This window comes from Aphis gossypii, unplaced genomic scaffold (genome assembly GCF_020184175.1).
Source record: "Aphis gossypii isolate Hap1 unplaced genomic scaffold, ASM2018417v2 Contig00113, whole genome shotgun sequence".
In the NCBI taxonomy this organism is placed as follows: Eukaryota; Metazoa; Arthropoda; class Insecta; order Hemiptera; family Aphididae; genus Aphis; species Aphis gossypii.
In genome coordinates, this window is record NW_026083020.1 from 17,454 (window position 1) to 40,124 (window position 22,671).

The 22,671-nt window shown below is 30.2% G+C and overlaps 1 protein-coding gene across 1 annotated transcript; it reads left to right on the forward strand.

The window, feature by feature from the left end:
* The first annotated feature begins 634 nt into the window (after window positions 1-634).
* On the forward strand, window positions 635-1,573 carry LOC126553269 (uncharacterized). Its single transcript, XM_050208415.1, has 3 exons — window positions 635-848; window positions 929-1,181; window positions 1,418-1,573. Exons 1-3 carry the CDS (start codon window positions 742-744, stop codon window positions 1,571-1,573), a joined length of 516 nt encoding a protein of 171 aa, XP_050064372.1. The 5' UTR covers window positions 635-741.
* Window positions 1,574-22,671: the final 21,098 nt, after the last annotated feature.

The window sequence follows — 22,671 nt, forward strand, 5'->3', positions numbered from 1 at the left end:
GTAAATTTCAAATTCACAGCAATAGACCAACATAACAAGTTATACTAAGTTTTATTGTTTTACCAACAGGCAACAATACAAAAACCACGAGATGGCACATTATTGTATTTTACCCACTGTAGTAAAAAAAAAAAATGACATAACTTTGAAACTTAAGTGTTAGAAATTATAAACTTCTTACACACACATCTCGCGGGGTCCGTAATCCACCACGTGTGGATTGCCTACATGATAATATACTGCTCTCATAATCATAAGAGAGTCTCACGGCAACGGTAAGCAGAATGACTATAATATTATCACTTGAGTAACTCACTGACTGATAAACGTAGAGCCTGAAGAATGATAGATCGATGCTTACAATTTACACAGTACATTCGTAAAATCGTATCACAAATTTAGTGTGTAATAAGAAAGCATTTTACAAAATTCGCATATTAAAGTGGTGCTTTCACAAGATTTTTGAGAATCAAAACAGTCAATGAAAATGAAAAGTTTTGAACACCGTTAAACCGAATAGTAAATAACAAATTAATCAAAATTCGAATCATATCATATAGAATTTGCATTTTTAACGGGCCACGAAGTGCACGGGGTCAGCTAGTATATTATAATATTCATTAAAACGTGACAAAATTTCTCCCAGAACTATAAAAATTATGATTTTTAGGTATATTAATAACAAACAAATCATTAAAAGCCTTGTTGAATGATTTAAAATGCAAGAATATTTCTTATATAATGACACGAAAAGTTAACCAGGATGTAGTTGAAAACATGTTTAGCTTTCTCAAAGGAATTTGTGGAGCAGCACTGAATAATATTACACCGTTACAATTTAAATATGCGTACACAACAATTTTTTTTATATTATTTCTGTATACAATACATAAAAAACATAAATTATTATTCAAATCTTATTTTTTAGTCTCAGGTGGTACATTTTGGGAAAACATTCAACCGCAGTATACACTGAGAATAAAAATACAGAAGATGGCATAGAAAATAGCTTAATTTCAGGTGAAGAGTGTGTTACTAGTTCAATGTTTAGGCAATCTGAGGTATTAATTAATGAAACTGACTATTCACAAAATGAAGAACTGGCAAATATTATGAGTGTTGAAGGTTCAGTTACAATTAAAAATGTGGATATGAATATACTGGATCTCTTTGAAAAGAATGTAAGTGTAAAACATAAAATAAAAACAATTTAAAATATTTGTATTCAAATCAAGTTACCTGGATATAGTGTATCTCATTTTTCACCAATATTAAGTAAATTTGTTTCTTATTTAGTAAATTAAATTAGATGTTTTTTTCCTTCCAGTACCCTATAAATATATAAAACAGAAATTAAGTTAAATAATACACATAATTTAAATTTTGTGAAAAAAATGAGATACCTACATTATTTTAGATTGAAAATGAAGGATCATTTGGAGACATAGAAAATAAGTGCGTTGAATATGTAGCTGGATATGTAGCACATCGCTTCATCTATAAATATCCATACCTGAAGAATGAAGAATGCAATAGTACACAGGAGACATCATGGATTCAACATTTATCTTAAGGAAATCTTACAATTCCATCACCAACCTTAGTCAACGCTGCTCATGTTTTAGAAAATTTGTTTAAAGAACTCCGTGGTAATGGGTTGACAAATAAACCAAACATCATTAAAGACTTATCAAATAAACTGAAAGACAAAATTACAAATTTACCATTGGAAGTGATACAATGTTTGATCCGCACAAGAACTTTTATTCGAATGAATAAACTTAATGATGCTTTGTCACATAATTATAATACTGTAAAGCAAAATAACAAAAATAAAATACAAAAAATCATAACTTAATGAAACAAACTTAAATAATTTTGTAATTATTGTAATTAGATTTTACATACCATTATATTATTGAATGTTTAAAGAGCTAAAATAAAATCATTATAATATTAAACCCTATGTAATATTTATTAGACAATTAACTAATAGCGATTAGCAAAATGAAAAAATGAAAAATAATAATATCTTTAAATGTATATTTAAATTTATCATGCTTATGGGAGATATGACGATAAGTGATTACGTATAATTGATAATACTCGCAAGCCAGCCGCCATATTGTGCGCACCACAAACTTGCTGACATACCTGTTTATTTTATCATGATCATCACTATTATTGTCACTCATATAGTCGTACTGTCGTCTATACTCTGTTATCCAACACTCCGACGCGACTTATTTATAAACATTAATTATTAATTCATAATGTGCACATATTTTGAAAACTAAATATTTAAAATAAAGTAATTAGGTACGCATAATTTTTATAAAAGTTGGTTGTAATTTGTAGTTTTCATTTAATATTTTTTTTATTGGCTTTCAGCTGAAAATAAGTTAATAATCAAGTAAATAATTATTAAAAAAAATAATATAAATGTACAAATTTTAATTATAAAAAAATTGATAAATTAAGCATACTGACTTTGTTATAAAAATACATACAAAATTATAATTATAATTGATAATTTGATCGAACAGCTTAAAAAATAAATAATAAAACATTGTCTTTGTAAAACAAATCAAAATCATTCATTTTGTAAAACACGCAATTTAGCAGCATTCTGATAATGTTAATCTCTTACTTTTGAGTTTTCCCACTTACACTGTTCAAAAATTTTCGTCTTGAATAAAATATCAGGTATATAATTTAAATGTATTTTACACATTGAATTAATTAAATCTGGGAATTTTAAATTAATTTCTTTTATCGATTTTTCCTTTAATTTTTCAATAATTTGTTTTCCACATCTAATTTATAAAAATAAATTCTGAAAAACGTTTAAGCATATTTTTGTTATATTAATCCAGCGCCACGGTCGTGGCGTGAGCTAAGTAAAAAAAAAAATAGCTGTACAACGGTGTATATAGTATATCGAAGCAGGAGTTGCCCATTTAAACTGTGTAAAATACAGGTATATTTGTCCACGAAAAAACTAATTTTCTAATGCATCAATTAACTCCTAGTAAACACCAAAAAATCAGAAATATTCTGTAGAATGTGCCTTTTTTAAAAATCATCAAAATCGTACGTTTAGAAATTAAGTTATACATGAAAAAGTGCGACATTTTTAAAGCAAATTTATATTAAATTCAGAAAATCACGATAGCCGTCATCGTTGCATAGGCCTGTTCCCCCACTCGATTTCGTGTATGCAGCTTGAGGCCTAGGTGGGAGTAAATGATGAGTGTCGGTGGTCGGCGGGTCACCATGCATTCATTTCGTTTTCGTTATCTGGTGTCGTTTCAGGTTCGTGGTTTATGTTTCATTTTTCAGTGTAAAATGCACGAGGTTGCGGTCGTGATTGTTTGAAATAATTGTTTGTTCTGTTCGTACATCGCGTATTCGCGCATACGAGTACATACTGAGCTATTATAAAAATAGTTGTATAAACCATATACCAAACATTATGACAACTAAATTGCAAAAAAAAGGGCTTATGATAAAGAAATTTACTTTCTAAAAAAAAAAAAATAGACATGTCTTAGGACAGCCTTTCAATCTTCCACAGCAACAAGAAGCAGCTGAATTTACTAATGTCCTCCTTTGCCAAAGTAATTCCCTTAAAAATTCTCTAAAACATGAATTAATATCAATCATTACATGTTTAAATTGCAATGAAGTTAGAACCAATAAAACACCTAACTACATATTACCTCTTTCAGTTATTGACAGTAAAAGTACTTTAAATTCATTATTTAATGATTTTAGTAAAGAAATAGTGCTTGAAATTAAATGTAGTAATTGCAATATAACAGGAAACCATTCTAAAGTAATGCATGTATCTAGTCCAAGTCAATATGTGTATACACAAATACAATTATGGAATGAGTTATTAGAAAAAATGCATAATATAGCATTAGTATCTCTACCAACAACAACTTTACAAATTAACAACAACACTTATAACTTGTGTTCTGCAATTTGCCACCACGGAGAATCATTACACAGCGGTCATTACACAAGCACAATCAAAAAATCGAATATTTGGTTTAGGTGTAATGATCTTATTTCTAATAAAGAAAGATGGCCTCGTGGTGGCAAAGACGTGTATATAATAATTCTAGAAAAACAAAACTAAAACAATATTATAGTCATTATAGATATTATATTATTTAGATAAAATTAAAGATAAAAATTAGTGATATCAGTAGGTGTAAAATGAGAGTTCTGGAACCTGAGCTTCTGAGCCGCTGAGCCGCCGTGGTTATCATATTATTGTACATACGCCAGGTTACCGTACACGTACTATATTACCGTACACACATATTAATGTATATTCAACAGTTATCATGCACATGCGCAGAACTATTTTACCGTACACACATATTCAATAGATAACGCTATCTATTCCTGTTTTTATCACATATTACCGGCATATTACCATTTGAAAAATTATAGCATAACAAGCATGTAGAGTCTTGTTTGCATTACAAACAATAGTATTATTCATAGATTTGAGTTTAGAAATAATTCTATAAGATGTATTTAGAATATTGTAGTTATACTAAATATATTTGTATAATCAAAACAAAATGTATATTTCATCTACCCCTGCAATACCTCATACCTCGATGACCACCATAGATCGTCACCGCGTATTGTCATGCTTCTATTCTCCCGAATTTAAATTAAAACGTTCGTGTCTTAATACACAATTCACTAAAAGAAATTGATGGATGACACATTAATTCAATAACCAGCATAAAGAAACCCCTTTTTTCTAAAATGTCTTTCCTTTAAATCTATAGACAGATCAATGTATGGGAAAATAAACCCTAAATTCAGTTTTTAGGTCAAATATATCCTAAGATTTCGAAAACCAGAGTTTTCGAAATTAGTTGTATTTTTATCGATCAACAAGCAACATCACATTTCTACATACATTTTCTATACATTTTTTTTCTTTTAAATATGGATCTCATGACACGTAAGTACCTTTATAGTTTTTATATGTAATACATCTAAGATTTTTTTTTTTTTTAGTATATGAAGTATTCCATTTTTATTTAAATACTACATTCGAAGAATTAATTAAGGTTACATGTAAAGATTGTAGTTTAGATTTGTTATGTTTAGATTGTAGGTTAAGGAAAAAAAAATTTTGTAGCAAATACCATCTTGGAAAAAACTCAAGATGGTATAAGTTTATTAATACCTAATAAGTTTATTGGTAGACCGCAATGGTTAATCGAGGATATAACCAAATACTCGAGCTTCAATATCGAATTTTTCTTACATGAAATCTTTGAAGAAGCCTATCAATTACATTGCGAAGATGGGCATACACAATGGAAACTCCATCTACTAGATAATAGTTTAGTTAGCAATTATTATATATTTAAAATAAATCATAATAATTGGATAGATAAATTATTAAATAAGTGTTATTTTCGTAACTCCCCCATAGGAAAAAACTATTGGGAGGAGTTATTATATAAGATTTATATTCATAAGTTAAATAATGTAAATAATTTTATATTAGTTTAAGTAATTTTATATTTAATTTAGATTTAAAATTAGGTGAAAAATTAGAAGATAAGAAAAAATTAGAATTAGGAAAAACGAAAAAATTAGCTGTTTAATTTTAGATGTGTTAAATATTGAATATAGTTATAAGATTTTAGAATATATAAACAAAAAAATAACGTTCTATGAAAAAAATGATGAGGAGGAGTTATGGTGAAAAACGTATAGTACAATCACATCTTTAGGTGAGTAATATAAATCATATATAAAATGTGTTACAAATTAAATAATACGTCGTTGGGTTTTACGAGACTATTTGATTGAAAAACACTACATGTATAAGTATTCTATTATTATCAAAAATGCCCTGTCCCAACCGGTCTATTCTCGACACGTGCAGGTCAGTTTCAGGAATCTTATCGATGCCCTGTTCAATACAATGATACCCAAAATAGTTAAAAATCTATAGTGATATACCTAATTCCCAAATAATATTTTACCTAACCCTGGCTTAATTTATCTTCATCATCGCAAATGCTAAGACACTTGCTCCGTTACCCGTCGATGTACGTTCAGTCTGTGCTAGACAACCATTTCGTACATACTATCTCCGCGTTTTCACAGTCCTTACACAACAGTATTAATAATTTTTCCAAGTGTTTAAACACTTTATTAAACATGTTTAAATGCGATAAGTTTCCATCGGTTTTTAACGCGAAGCGTAAATTGTCGACTCATAAAAAAGTCATCTCGGAATTCAATTCCCATGCACTATTTGCCCTACGACATTTAAATACAAGTCAGATCTTAATTGACACCAAAAAAATCTTCATGGTATGTATTTATATAACATTATTTTTTCAAGGTATCATTAACGTGTATGCCCATCGTCAACCCGCCGCACGTGAAGATATACAGCTAGCACCGCAAATAACTGTTCCAGATGTACCAGCTGGTGGTTCAAACATGTTATCTGATGACGATATTTGTATGATTGCAATGGATGCATATGAAATGCTAGACGCTAATACAGGTTAGATAAATATATTTTATCACTCGCGACATTTTCGACAACACATTTTTAGATATTAATTAGGGTTTTTATTTTGTAAAGATTCTTACACTACAACCGATAACGGGAAACGTGCTTCTTCCGCAAACACTACGTCTGCTATCAAAAGCTAAAAAAGCACGTTTATTTCTTGTACAGTCTCCCGGCTTTATCGAAATTTTGTCTTCTGCAAATAAAAAAGTCGTATGGTATTACGCAAAAAATATCGAAAACATTCAAAACTATATTGAATTTTTTAATTCGATTAAATCAAAATTAGTCGAGTTACTAAAATCACAAGCGTCTAAACATCCAATCAAGTTTAATTTAAAGCTGGAAGCTACATACAATATTCCGAATGTTGATAATTCAATAGAGAACCGTTCATTTAAGACCTCAGCTTGACCAATTTTTTCCGAAACTGGTGTACGGGAAATTGTTGAAGAAGGTATTATAAAATTAATGGCTGAGCAAGACGAATATTCTAGCAAGGGAAGTGGTTATACGCTACAGTGTATTGACGGAATATTATTAGGTGTTTATCAATATACACCTATGAGTGGTTTGTCTTATATTCCGTTACCTGATTTCATTGAAAGAAAAAAAGCTATAATCAACCCGCAAAACTCAGACCAACAGTGCTTCAAGTGGGCTATATTAGCAAAACACGTTACATGTTCAAATAAACAACGTATAGAAAATTATACAACGCACGAAGAAAAATATAATTTTTCCGGTCTCACGTTCCCGACAAAATTACATCAGATTAACATTTTCGAAAAAAATAATCCTAACGTAACTGTCAATGTTTACGGACTCGAAACACATTTCCAACCACCGCAAAAAATTTCAAAATATGAAGTGTTTCCACTGAAGGTGGTAGATGAAGAAAAAACAGATCATTTCGACTAATAACCGATGATGAAAATTCTCATTTTACCTACATCTCTAATTTTTCCCGACTCGTGCGATCACAGAAAACCCGACATAATGGACGTGCTGTATTTTGTAAACGGTGCTTTACATCGTTCGAACCTCTAAATATTAATAAATATGAATTAAATGAACGCATACGATTTGAAGAACACAAGTTAATATGTGGAACACACAAACCAATTTTACCTTGAATGCCTGCTCCCGGATCGATGTTAGAATTCGACGCATGGAAAAAAACTCAACGACATCCGATAGTTATATATGCTGATTTTGAAGCACTACTAAGAAAATCCGATGAAAAATTTGGGTACAATACAAAAGCTATTCAAAAACACGAGGCCATGAGTTATGGTTTTTTGGTTAAAGCAAATAACGAAGTTCCTGCAGAACTGCTTGAACAATTTAATATTCCAACTTCACCTATAATTTTTCATGGCGATGAAGATAATCAGAATGTGGGTGAACATTTTGCGAAGAGTATCGTTGAAAGAGCTGAAAACATTGAAAAATTACTACAAACCAACATACCAATAACCTTTACTGCAGAACAACAACAAGCACATAATTTATGTAAGACATGTAATTTATGTAAAAACGGTTTCTCTGTGGGAAACCATAAAGTTGCTGATCACTGTCACTTATCGGGTAAATTTCGACAAACATTGTGTAATACCTGCAACCTCAAGCTTCAAACACCAAATTTTGTACTATGTTTTTTTCACAATTTATCGAATTATGATGCACATTTTATTGTAACTGAACTCGGTCTCGATGTGAAAAGAATTTCTGTAATACCAAACAGTGAAGAAAAATTCATCTCATTTTCAAAACACGTTTCCAACAACTTTTCAATACGGTTCATCGACACATTTAGATTTATGGCTTCAAGTTTATCAACACTCTCGGAAAATTTATTAACACCAGGGTTCGAAAAGTTTAGAGAAACAGCTAAACATTTTAATACCGCAGACTTGCCACTCGTTACTCGTAAAGGTGTTTACCCTTATGAGTATACGGATGGTTGGAATAAGCTGGAGCAAACCAATTTACCAGAGAAAGCAGATTTCTACAGTACACTAATAGAATCAAATATACAAGAAGAAGATTATGAACATGCAAAAACTGTTTGAAGTCACTTTGGATGCAAGACTTTGGGTGAATACAGTGATCTATATCTGAAAATTGATGTTTTATTGTTGGCTGACGTGTTTGAGAACTTCAGAGACCTATGTTTAACCACATACTGTTTGGACCCATTTTTTTACTAATCAGCACCAGGATTCTCCTTTGATTGTATGTTAAAATATACCAGAGTCAAATTAGAGTTACTCACAGAGTATGATATGCTGTTGATGATTGAAAAGTGTAATTATAATAATTATATATATAAATTTTTTATAGGAATTCGAGGCAGTTTGACACAAGCAAGTATGAGGTATTCTAAAGCTAATATTAGAAAAGACCCCAGATTATGATCCAACAAAGTCCAAATCATGGTTAATTTATCAAGATTATATATATATATAATTAAATATTATTAAATATAAATTTATTTTTTAGGTAATAATCTGTACGGTTGGGCAATGTCACAACACATGCCCTATGGTGGTTTTAATTTGGTTGAACCTAAGCTAGAAGGACTGAATGATTTGAACGATACATAACCCATCGGACGGATATATGAAGTTGACATTACTTATCCGAAAGAACTCCATGATAAACACTACGACTTACTTTTCCTACCACAAAACGGTATCCCAGCTGGTTCAAAAGTTAAAAAACTCATGGCAACACTTCAGTCGAAAAAAAACTATATTATTCATTACCGAAACCTCCAACAAGCTATAGCCAATGGACTCATAGTTGAAAAAGTAAATGTATAAATGTTTTTATTTTACATTTATAATATAATTATTTTTTATTATAAGTTCATAGAGTACTTCAGTTTAATCAATCGCCATGGCTGGCTCCATACATAGCACTAAACACAGAGATGCGAAAAAAAAACAGCAAATGACTTTGAGAAAGACTTTTTCAAACTTTTAAATAATGCGGTTTTTGGGAAAACCATGGAGTCTATGCGGAAAAGAATAAAAATGGAACTGGTGTCTAGTGATCGTCGTTTACAAAAACTGATAAATCAGTCAACATTCAAACACTGTATTACTTACAATGAAACTCTAAATGCAGTTGCATTAGAAAACAAAATCATTGATTTTTGTAAACCTATTTATATAGGTAAATATAAACATTTCAATTTTTTATTGTCATATTTTTAATATTTTTAATTTTTTATCAGGTTTTGCAGTGCTGGAAATTTCCAAGTATTTAATGTATGACTATCACTATAACGTAATGCAGAAACATTATGATGATAAAATTGAGCTCATGTATACAGATACAGGTAAATTATTATTATTAGTACTTTTATTAATTTAATATATTATTTTAGATTCATTAGTATACTATATTCAAACTGATGATTTTTACAATGATCTGTTGAACAATCCCAACTTGTTAAATCGAATGGACACTGCAAATCTACCCCGTGACCACCCATGTTACATTGCTGAGAGAAAGAAGATTCCTGGGCTATTTTCTGATGAAACCGATGGACGTATTATGAGAGAGTTTTGTGCTCTCCGTGCAAAGTCCTATGCTTACATTTTAGAAGATAAGGAGAAAATCAAAGCAAAAGGAATCCGTAGATATGTTATTAGAAACCATATGACCTTTCAAGATCATAAACGGTGTTTGTTTGGTGATACCAGTTTGGAAGTAACAACGTCAAACGTCTCTATCCGTTCATTCAAGCACAAATTAAAGACCATCAAATCCGATAAATCAACTTATAAAAGTTTTGATGATAAAAGGGTTATACTTGAAGACAAAGTACACACCTTAGCTCATGGACACTATTCTATAGAGTGAGTATATAAATATAAATATATATTTTAATTATTTTTTAATTAATAATTTTGAATTTTATAGGGAGGAATTCGAAGCAGAACTAGATAGTTAGTTTTTTTTTTTTTTATATATATTTGTAAAGATTATTTCTTTATGTATAATTTTTTATACTTGTTTAATTTTTGTAAATATTTTTTCTATAAATTATTTCTGTATACATAATAAAGATTTTTCCTATGTCATATTTTTGTACTTGTATATTTTACTTTAAACCATTTTCTTTGTAAATATTATTGTTAGTATGGTATAGAAATAAAACTCAATTTTGAAATAAAATAATATGTTATTTATTTGAAAAAAAAAAAAAACATGATTACAATTTTTATGAATTATTTACAAACCATTTTCTTAAAGCAAACACTTTATAAAATGTACAATATTTAGGATTTAAGTCCTTATGAAAGATACAACTAGGTAAATTTTCTTCGTCACATATTTGATCCAGTCGAGGACAACCCAAGTCTTCAATGTTGATGACTGCAACGTGTGGTATATACTCTATAAGTAGTTGTTTTTTCTGTTCGCCTTTGGTGTAAATACAGTCAAACTTTAACGAATTCAATATTCTCCCAAGTTCTTCATACTCAATATCACCGTAATCTATAGATAGCTGATGAAAATTTTGTAGAAACTTGTTAGTTTTTCGACGTTTATTATCTTGATTAGATTTTGAATTTTTAAAAATCCAGTGTTGAGTAGCCCATGTTTCTGTGTCTACAATAGACATCTCTTTAATCATATATTTGTTATACGCTCCAAGAATGCATTGAATGTCAATGATGCCTGTAGACATTATGGCTTGTCTTTAAAATAAGTTTCAATAGTATTGAGTTGACTATGTATAGCAGGTGATGTTTTTTTCAAATCGTTTACAGCTTCTAGAATAGTTTGTAATGTAACTTCAGCTTTTATCATATGGTCTGTTATATCTATACACGTTAATTCCAACTTTTCTGTTTGTTCTTCTTGTAATTGAATAGATGTATGATTTTCTTCAAATAAATGTTCAATTTTATTTAATTTATCCGAATATGATTTAATCGAATGTTCAAGATTTGAATTAATTTTTTTTTTATTTCACCAGACTGAGAACTACCGAACACGTCCATGGTAGAAACTTAACTAAAGTTATTTTCTAGTGTCATTTATATTTATCCTACTATTATGTGTATTGTCAAACCCCAGCCACTTTACAAATATCTGTGTCCCTTTCCTACGAATAATTTTTTCGATTAAATATTCGTTTGGGTAATTTGTTTTACATATTTCCTCAGAGTAAAAACAGCCAGCAATTGGTTTTCCTGTATAATCTTGTAATTGATATTGCAACGTGCTCTGATACTTATATTAAATGTAATATATAAATTACCATAGCCAACAATACTCTAAACCATGGGAACATAACGGATATCCTTATAGTTATGTTAGGGTGAGCAACCAGGCAAGCAATGATTGGGTGTGGTTGGACTAGGACCGGATCTAATAAACAAAAGTAGGAAACAATCAAAAGTATCATCGCCCGTGTGCTTCTTATCCGCTGGGAGATAATAATATATAACTACTATCCGGTGACATATTATGGATACGTAATTGCCACCCGGTAGAATATATTAGTTGCGGAATCACTCACCCGATAGAATATTATAGTCATATAATTGACACACGCTATCGGCCGGATGACGCAAAGCGTGGGCAGAAGCGGATGCAGGTGCAGATGACCATCAGGGATCTGAAGGTACCGCGGGAGTCCCTGGACGATATATAAGGGGGCCCAGATTAGGCACAATTCAGACGTGATCCACCAGAGTTAGCGCAAGCACCTTCACGTCACCCAGTTTAATATTTTATGTCTCCTGGACTTAGAATATTTTTCACAAGTTTTATTAAATTAATTAATTGGACTTAGAATAATTTTAAATAAAAAACACTTAGAATAATTTCGAGAGTTCAATTATTTCACAAAACCTTTCCAAATCGACATCATTCAACTGATTGTACGTGGCACGTTACAAAATTTGGCGCAGTCGGTAGGATTCTTTCAAATAAGAATTCTTTGGACGAACAATTTTAATTTTTTCGAACTTAGAAAATTTTCGGGAAAAAATATTTTTTTTTTCACTTCGAAAATTTTTCGAAAAAAATTAAAATATATCCACTTCGAAGAATTCACGGAGGCACATTCGGCAACGAATCACTGTTGAAGAAGACAACTGCAGAACGTCAACTTCAGCGACTCCGAAAGAGAAAGAATCAACAAGTAACACCACGGCTCAGCAATCAAGAAGAATGGAAGCATCGACTCAAACCATCGTTGTGTAAGCATAATTTTTTTTTTCTTAATGTAGAATAATTTTAAGCGTCTAACTCTGTTCGCGTCTCCTTTGGAATTAAAAACTCCATCGTATAAGTTACTTTTAATTGTGAAGGTGTATATATATATATTCCCCGTGAAACATTAAATAAAATATCTTGATAAAATTAAATAAATAATTTAAAAAGGGAAAAATTTAGAATAAGCAAAAATAAAAAATAATAAAAAAAAACGCAACGATTAAATAAATTTAATATTTTAATAATACACTTAGATTATTTTTACGCATAAAATTTTTGTTCAATAATAAAATAATACAACTTTATTTTAGTTATAAAATATATAAATATTTCAAATATAAATAATTTTTCGAGGAACAAATAAATAAATAAGAATATTTTTTTAGAAAAAAAAAAAGAGACATAAATAATTTTTCAGAAAAAATTAATAAATTAAGAATCTAAAAAAAAAATATATTTTATTATTTCAAAAAGAAATACAACAAAGTAACATAAAGAACTTTCAGAAAAAATAATAAGTTAAAAAAAAAAAATCAAAAAAAATTAATAATAAAAATATTTTATTTTTTAAATATAAATAAAATATTTTGACAGAAAATTTTTTCAGGAAAAAAATAATAATTAAGTTTTAAAATAAAATTTTATTTTATTATTTTATTTATAAGATATAATAGCAGAAGAATAAAATTTCTAGAAAAAAAATAATAATAATAAATTTTATTTTTAATATAAAAGGAAAGAAAAATTATTTTAATTACTTTAAACGTTTTTTTTTAATTACGAAAATTAAATTATTTTATTAAAATTAAATATTTTACAAGAAAATTATTTTTTTATGCGAAAAAATTATTTAAGATAAATATCGTAAGAATAGTATAAATAAATTTATTTTTTTTAAAAAAAAATAATACAAAAAAAAAAAAGAGAATATGTTAAAAAAAAAAAATTATAATTAAGGGGAAAATATTTTATTTAGAGAGATTATACGTGCAGAATACGGAAATAAATATTTATTGAAAAAAAAATTATTAGTGAATTATACGTCAAGGAACACGCAAGAAAAAAAGAAAGATTTATTTTGTGAATTAAAAAGAATATTAATTGAGAATTTTATTGAAGGCAGTTAAGACCTTATTTATTGAATTATTGGGAAGCAAGTAATAAGTCCTTATATATATTGAATTATTTTAGGCTGAAAAAGTGCCATATTTTAAAAGTTGATGAAAGGAATTATTTTGGGGCGGATTTGAGCCATATATTGAGAATTATAAGTATTGAATTTATTTAGGCTGAAAAAGTGCCATATTTTAAAAGTTGATGAAAGGAATTATTTTGGGGCGGATTTGAGCCATATATTGAGAATTAAAAGTATTGAATTTATTTAGGCTGAAAAAGTGTCATATTTAAAAGTTGATGAAAGGAATTATTTTGGGGGGATTTGAGCCATATATATTGTGAATTAAATAATTGTGAATTTTATTGGGCCGAGAAGAGCCGTATATTGAAAAATAATTGTGAATTTATTTAGGCCGGAAGAGCCGTATTTAGCGATTTTAATAATCGGAGATTTTATTAGGCAGAAATAAGCCGTGTTATAATTAAAAGATAATTGTGAATTTTATAGGCGAGAAAGTCCTATCGTGTTGAAAAAAATTACTTGACGTATATTGTGAATTTTAGAGAGGATAAAAAAAATCCTAGAAAAAAAAAAATATAAAAAAAATATAGATAGAAATAATTGGGGGAATAATAAAAATATTACGAGAATTTTATATAAAATAATATTGATAATATTTTAAAGAGATTAATGTTTGATTAATAATGAAAAAAATAATAAAAAAAAATTATTTTAAGAAATAAGCGTATTTAATTTAAGTTATAATAAATGAATATAAAAATTAACGTATGAATAAGGAAAAAGAAGAAAATAGTTATAGTGAAAACGATAGTAATAGTTCGGAAGAGGAAACAGATACAACAAAAGAAATCGGAACTCAAGTAGAGTTAAATAAAAATATTGAAGTAAATAAATTAGTAAACATAAGTATAAATACGAAAGAGGGTAGCGACTCTACACAGGAATTAATAAGGAAAAAACAACAGGGAAAAGTTTGTTAGATACTACTGTTAGAGAGACTCAAATACGGATTAGAACAAAGATTAATAGGTTACGTAGTACACCAAATTTAGTCCACTCAGAATTAGGACCAGTAAGGAGGAAGCAAAGAACAAAAATGTCTAGTGTAAAGGCTACAATTGAGCAGGTCACTGCTATGATACCAATTTGTGCCGATGCAAAAGACGTTTGTTCGTTCATACGGGCATGCGATTATGCATGTGAGGCCGTAGATAAAGAAACGATACCCTTATTAGTGAAATTATTAATACTAGGATTACTGGCAAGGCGTTAGAAGTATGTCGGTATAGGGAAACCAGTGATTGGGAAACCATTAAAAAAATATTAAGGGGGGCTTTTGAACAGCAATTGTCACCACAAACATTACAAATAGGGTTAAATTCAGTTCGTATGAAAAATGACGAAGATGTATTAACTTATACGGGTCGCGTAGAACAGTTATATTATAATTTGTGTAATGCAACATTGGCAAATAAAACGCCCGAAGAGGCGAGAATTTTAAGGCAAACTCTAAAGGATCAGGCATTAGCAATTTATATAAACGGGTTAAAAATGGATTTACAGACGATATTACGAGCTTGGAACCCAGAAACTTTAGAACTGGCAATGCAAATGGCTAGGCAGTTAGAAATCGAATTTAGTTTTAACAAAGAATTACAAAAAACGAGACTAAAGTAAATCAAAACGGAAATAAAAATAATAACGGAAATCGTTGGTCAAATAACTATCAGGGAAATAACCCAAATGGACAGAAATTCGGTTATAAGCAAAACTATAATCGTGGTCAAAATAGACAAGGTCCTAATAATTATAATAACGTTAATCGTAATAATAATTTTAATAATTTCGGTCGCAATAATAATAATAATAATAATAATAATAATATCCGCGTAATAATAACGGTCAATATAATAATAATAATCGGAGACAGCAAAACGATCCCGGATGTTATATTTGCGGCAGAACTAATCATGTCGCTCGCGATTGTCGTGGTAATGTTACACAAGTTGCGCGTCGGAATAATAATAATAATCAGCAACCGCAAAATAATAACGCACGACAAAATACTAATAATAATTTTAACAATAATTCGGCACCAATAACTTGTAGTTATTGCAATAAGATAGGACACGATAGTGTTAGTGTTAGTTGTTATAGTAGGCAACGGGATGAGCGTAATAATGCAAACGGACGGGAAACGGTCAAGTGTCGAACGGGAACGGCGTCCGTTCGATCAACCAAATAACGGCCGTAACGGAGGAATTATCACCCAACGATGTTTCACCATCGTATCAGTAATTAATGAAAATCATGTTACATTTCAATCACCTAACTTTAAAACAAATACAGCAAATCTTCTTTTAGACACCGATAGTGAAATCAATTTAATAAAAATAAATAAATTAACAGGCGAAACATTAGTAAACGAAAAGAAAAAATAAATTTAAAAGGCATTAATGATAAAATAGTAACTACCATAGGCAAAATTACAATAATATTAATATTAAATAATAATAAAATAAAAACGGAATTTCATGTGGTCGATAAGGAATTTCCAATACCGCGAGATGGAATTCTAGGTCACCACTTCCTGTTACAAACTAACGCGATAATAGATGTTGCAAATAATATATTAACTATAATGATAACACTCCGTGCGAATTAAATAAAGATAAAATATGTTACACATTAAAACCGCGAACGGAAACAATAATATCTATCCCAATAGCTGATCCGATAATGGAAAATAAAAATATTTTAATACAGAAACAAGAATTAATACAAGACGTATATTGCGCTAATATAATAAACACGGTAAAGAACGGAAATACGGTGATAAGTATACTGAATATTTCTGAATTACCACAAAACATTTATGAGGACCAATTAAATAAAATATTATACGACAATGACATAGAATATAAATTACTGTAGTGAAATAACTGTAGTGAATGACAATAACGATCGCGTAAATAAAATAAAAAGTTTAATACGTAGTGACCACTTAAATAACGAGAACGTAAAACAATATTAGAAATATGCGAACATTTTTCCGATGTATTTCATTTGGAAAACGATTATTTAACATTTACTAACGCCGCGGAACACGTAATAAGATTACCCGCCAATCAACCGCCTATATATAAAAGACCATATAGATTGCCACAGGCACAGCAAAAGGAAATTGAACAACAATTAATTAAAATGGAACAAAACGATATCATAGAACGATCTATGTCACCTTTTAATGCGCCTTTGTGTTAGTAAAAAAGAAATCAGATTCATCTGGTAAAGATAAATTTCGAATAGTAATTGATTTTAGGGCACTCAATGAAGTAACTTTAAATGAATTTCATCCGTTACCTAATATTACGGAAATATTAGATCAATGGGACAATGTCAGCTTTTTACCATTTGGATTTAGCAAACGGTTTTTATCAAATACCTTTAGCGAAGGAATCTCGCGAAATGACAGCGTTTTCGACCGGTCAAGGTCATTACCATTTTAAACGTATGACTATGGAATGAAAACCGTCCCGCTACATTTCAGCGATTAATGAATAACGTATTGTCGGGGATAATAGGCATTAAATGTTTAGTATATTTAGACGATATTATTATTTATGCGAAAAATTTGAGCGATCACAACAATAAGCTGATAGACGTATTCGAACGTCTACGTACCCATAATTTAAAAATACAACCAGATAAATGCGAATTTCTAAAACGCGAATGTTATATTTGGGACACATAATTTCGGAACACGGAATAAACCAGATCCGAAAAAGATAACATCAGTATTAGAATTTCCGGTGCCTAAAACTGAAAGCAAATAAAATCATTTTTAGGTTTATCGGGGTACTACAGGAAATTATACAGGGATATAGTAAGTTAGCTAAACCAATGACACACTTATTAAAAAAGGATGTTAAATTTAATTGGGACGAAAATTGTCAGGTAGCTTTCGACAAATTAAAAAACGCCCTCTGTGCAGAACCGATTTTACAATATCCAGATTTTACGAAACAATTATCTTACAACCGACGCTAGTAGTAAGGCTCTAGGAGCTATACTATCCCAAGGAACGATAGGTAGCGACCTACCAATAGCGTACGCATCTAGAACTTTGAATAAAAGTGAAATGAATTACTCAACTACTGAACTGAATGTTTAGCGATGTATACGGGGTTAAACAATTTGGGCCTATCTTTACGGTAGAAAATTCGTGATACTCACTGACCATAGACCACTATCTTGGTTATTTAACTTAAAAGATCCGTTATCAAAGTTGGCGAGATGGCGCATACAGCTTGAGGAATACGATTACGAAATAAAATATAAACCGGGAGTACAAAATTCGAACGTAGATGCTTTAAGTAGAATGTATAGTATAAAAGAAATTAAGGACGAAAGTTATACGAGCTTTCTAGAAAAATCGGAAACAACAATAATAACGAATAGTAAGTGAAAGAGGTGAACGGTGAATTACTAGAATCACCCGCAGAATACATATTGTATCAGAAATAGAAAAATATTATAACTTTAAATCGGGAAAATAACTACGAATTAAAACGAAAATTTGGAACGAATAAAATGCTAGAATTAATAAACAATAGGCGACGTAGTAATTTTTTTAAGTACGAAGAAGATACATAATAATTTTGATAACTAAAAGTAAAGAAAAACAAAAGAATGGACCAATTGTTGAAAATGTATGAACAGAAATAGATATAAAAAAAAATAATAAAATATAATAAAAAATAATAATATTAAGTATAGATATAGAGCATAAATGTGTAATAAGTAATAGAATAATAAAATAATATAAGTAATAAGTAATGAAATTATAGGTTAATCATTATGACGGTAAAAAGGGAGTAACGAGCCATGAAGAAACAATAGTTTTTTATGAAGTAAACAATAGTCGTGTTGAACTTCAACGAACGACTTGGGGAACAACGGAACGTATAACTTTAGCTTTGAATGATGAGAACAACACACGGGTACATATGAACCTAGGGTGTATATTCTCCATAAAACGTACGACTATTGTATTAAATAACACTTTAACAAAACTTACTATCGAAAAAACGTGTGAATTAACATTGAAAACAATAGGATTAGACAATGAAAAATTCATATTATTTCCGAAAAATGTTAGACCCCTAAGTGTAATACATTCAAAGTTACTAAATAAAACCAACATAACTAATCCAACATTGCAGACAATTTCAACTACAATAAAACCTATCATGACAAGTGAGCATGACTATAATTTAACTACACTGAATAATTTCGAGTATAATAAAAAATACAAATAATACCCATTACGAAATAATATCGCAAATGATTGCAGCAAACTTAACAACGATAGACTCCACAAATGTAGTAAATGAGTTTGACTATGGCGATATCACGTCAGATACACAGAAGGAATAGAGGATAGAACAAATATAACTAGTAAAATAATTATTAATAACACCAGCACACAAATCGTAACAAAACTAGAAAATCCTAAATTTAAAATACATTATTATAATTTTATAATATGTGTAGGAGTAAGCATTCTAATAATGACCATTGTACTACTAATTATTAGTATACACCATAATTTTAAATGTGTGAACAGATACAGATACAGATATGTAGTAAACTTAATACACGAACAAGGAACAGAGTTAAACACGATGAGGGAGACTAGTATATAAGAAAATAAAAAAAATAAAAAAAAAACATGAATAAAGATAGTAAATTAGATTTATTTAGTATTATTAAGATACAAATGTAGTTAGTTTCAAATTTTACACTAATAACCAAAACGTACTATAAGAGTTAAACTATTATAGGAGCCGACAAATTGAAGTAATATATCTGACAACGGAAGGGCATAGGCGCATAGTGCCATTGGTGGAAAATGCACAATTAGACGTAGTTCCTGAATTCGGGTTGGAAATAAAAGAAACAGCAGGAGGACGTCTGGTGACTCTCCGGTTAAATAAGGGAGATGAAATGTTGGGGAAATGCAGTTGTACACGTATCTGGGGTGCATGGAGTTTGAAAGAAACCCTGTGTACTCGCACATATATGGTGCACATAACGAAATCTGCTGGGATTGGCATGAACCACATGAAACGCTGTCAGAGGAATCGGTACTCTGCCAATGTATTTTGGACAACTTCCGATGTGAAGGAACCGAAGGATACATTTGACACCGATAACGTATGGAAGGCCGCACATGTGGTTGCCTACCATGAACTTGTTGGAAAGCGTGAGCTTTTTTGCTAGCAGAGGGAATTAAAAATCGGATTCCTTAAAAATTTGGGTAGAAAAATAAAACGCCAAAAACACTGTTTCTTAGTGGGGGACAGGGAAATCCCCGCCTGCTTTGACCACCATGTGCACTCTGCGGCAGCACTTATGCCTTACCCGTTAAGTCCTCACATAATAGAGAAATCTATTGCAACTTTGAGATCAGACCTCTTGAGAATCATACAAAGTGATGAGCCCTATACAAGACCTATGTGCTGGATCATGAGAAGAGAAATTCTGAGGACAACGTCGAAGGAAATTTTTAACAATATAAATGAAAATTAGTTGCTAGTAGTATTTAGTTAGAATTAATAAGATAAATTATATTTGAGTAATAAAATAATAATAACGTAACATGGCCTATTAAATTAATTAAGGTAAATATATGTCTAATTAGCATATTATTATATAGGTTTTTGTGTATAATGATGGCGCAAGGACAGTCGCCATACACCATAGAAGAATTTAAAAATGAAACAAGTATATTTTATGAAAACCAAGGTGAAATCAGAATAATAGGAGCTCATTGGGAGCTCGTAACTTATATACCGTTAAGCGATTATGATTTAAGACATTATCAATTAGAATTAGAAATAAGAAAATGGACGAGCATTGTAAGGGAAATATGACCGATCGGGAGATGTGCTCAAAATACGATAATGTATTAAAAACAACTTTTAATGAAATATCCGTCCAACGGAAACAAATGTATGAATCTATTGGTAGATATTTGTCACCAGGGGAACACACCACCATACGTAGTGCTAGAGTGAAAAGAGGGTAGTAAATATGATAGGTTCGGCAATGAAAACCTTATTCGGAGTTTGTGATGAGGAATGTGCGGAGGAAACTTTACGACACATAGACAAAGTCGAAGGTACCAATGAACGTATGATACATGTTATAAAAGACCAGACCACTGTAGTCAAATCTTCAATAGTAGGAATAAACAGTGCTTCAACTAAACTAAACCAGTTATATGACGAGTTAAGACAAAAGCAACTAAGTTTAGAAACAAACATAAAAGCTTTAATAAACAATACGTATACTTTAGAAACCTGTTACTGTCAAATAGAATTTTTAGTATATTTACAGCATTAATGACACAATACTCTTACGAAACCCAAACTTTAAGTGCCATAATAACCGCGGCTAGGACAGGTGTTTTACACCCAAGCTTAGTAACACCGCGAGAACTTGCAGCACAACTAGTAGAAGTAAAACTAAACCTACCACTTAACTTGAATTTACCAATGGGAACATTGCCAAGCGAAATACACGAATTTACAAAATAACTAAAATTGCAGTATTTTATAGTGGTGATCAAATAGTATTTCTGATTAAAATACCGTTGATAACGGAAACTCAATTAACTTTATTTAAAATCATACCTATACCACATCCTGTAGACATTGATCGACCGGATAACAAATCACATAGTATTGTATTGAAACCAGAATACCAATATGTAGGGATAACTAAAAATCGTAGACAATTTACAACGTTTACTGAAACAGAATTATTACACTGTACCGAGACAGAAACTTTTACTATTTGCCCGGAATTCCAACCAATACAACACGAATCAAAAGAACAACCGTGTGAAGTTTCATTATTTAAAAATCCAGACCAGTTACCACAAAATTGTGAATCAGGAGTAATCATTATTTCTAAAAATATATACCACAAATAAGTATGCCAACACATGGATATACACAACAAAAAAAGATACATTAACAATTACGTGTCAGGGAATACAAGAACCATATATTGAAAAAATTAAAAATCAAGGGATAATTAAATTAAATCAGGAATGTAGAGCTTATGCAGAACACGTAGTGCTAAATCCGACAAGGGAGATCAAAACAAAGTATTTCACAAATTTCATACCTAAAATCGGAGTAGGGAGTATATCGTATAAGATCAATAACAGTATCAAGGGCATTAAAATAGAAAAGTATAGACTAAGTTCGACGCACGCAAACTCGATAACATACACGAAATGGCCACTCACTAGACGATGTAGAAAGAATGATAGACGAGGAAATACTCAGACAGTCCGGAGTGGAAGTACAAAGTAATAACCACTCATTAATGATGTATGCAATTATAGCATTGTTAGTATTCTCCATGTTTCTTTTGGCATTCATATACATAAGTTATAAATGCAAACTGACCACTATGAGGGCCATAGGCCATCGAGAAAGAACTACGGATAACGACATATCGAATAGAGACAGAGAAGTCATACATATGACGTCATCGGCAAAAGGGAATGGGGTTAAGGAAAAGCTACTAGGTGACACACCAGATAGGCTAGCCCTAAGTAATATGCCGCCCCTTACTAAAGAACAATAAATGTATAAATTAAAATATAGATATTTAGATATAATAAGGAATA

What these genes read in the sequence shown, in the direction of transcription:
- LOC126553269 (XM_050208415.1), top strand. Translation starts at nt 742, where the DNA reads ATGACACGAAAAGTTAACCAGGATGTAGTTGAAAACATGTTTAGCTTT. An exon ending in CCGTTACAATTTAAATATGC is followed by an intron (nt 849 to 928) that starts GTACACAACAAT and finishes CTTATTTTTTAG; the next exon opens with TCTCAGGTGGTACATTTTGG. An exon ending in TGGATCTCTTTGAAAAGAAT is followed by an intron (nt 1,182 to 1,417) that starts GTAAGTGTAAAA and finishes ACATTATTTTAG; the next exon opens with ATTGAAAATGAAGGATCATT.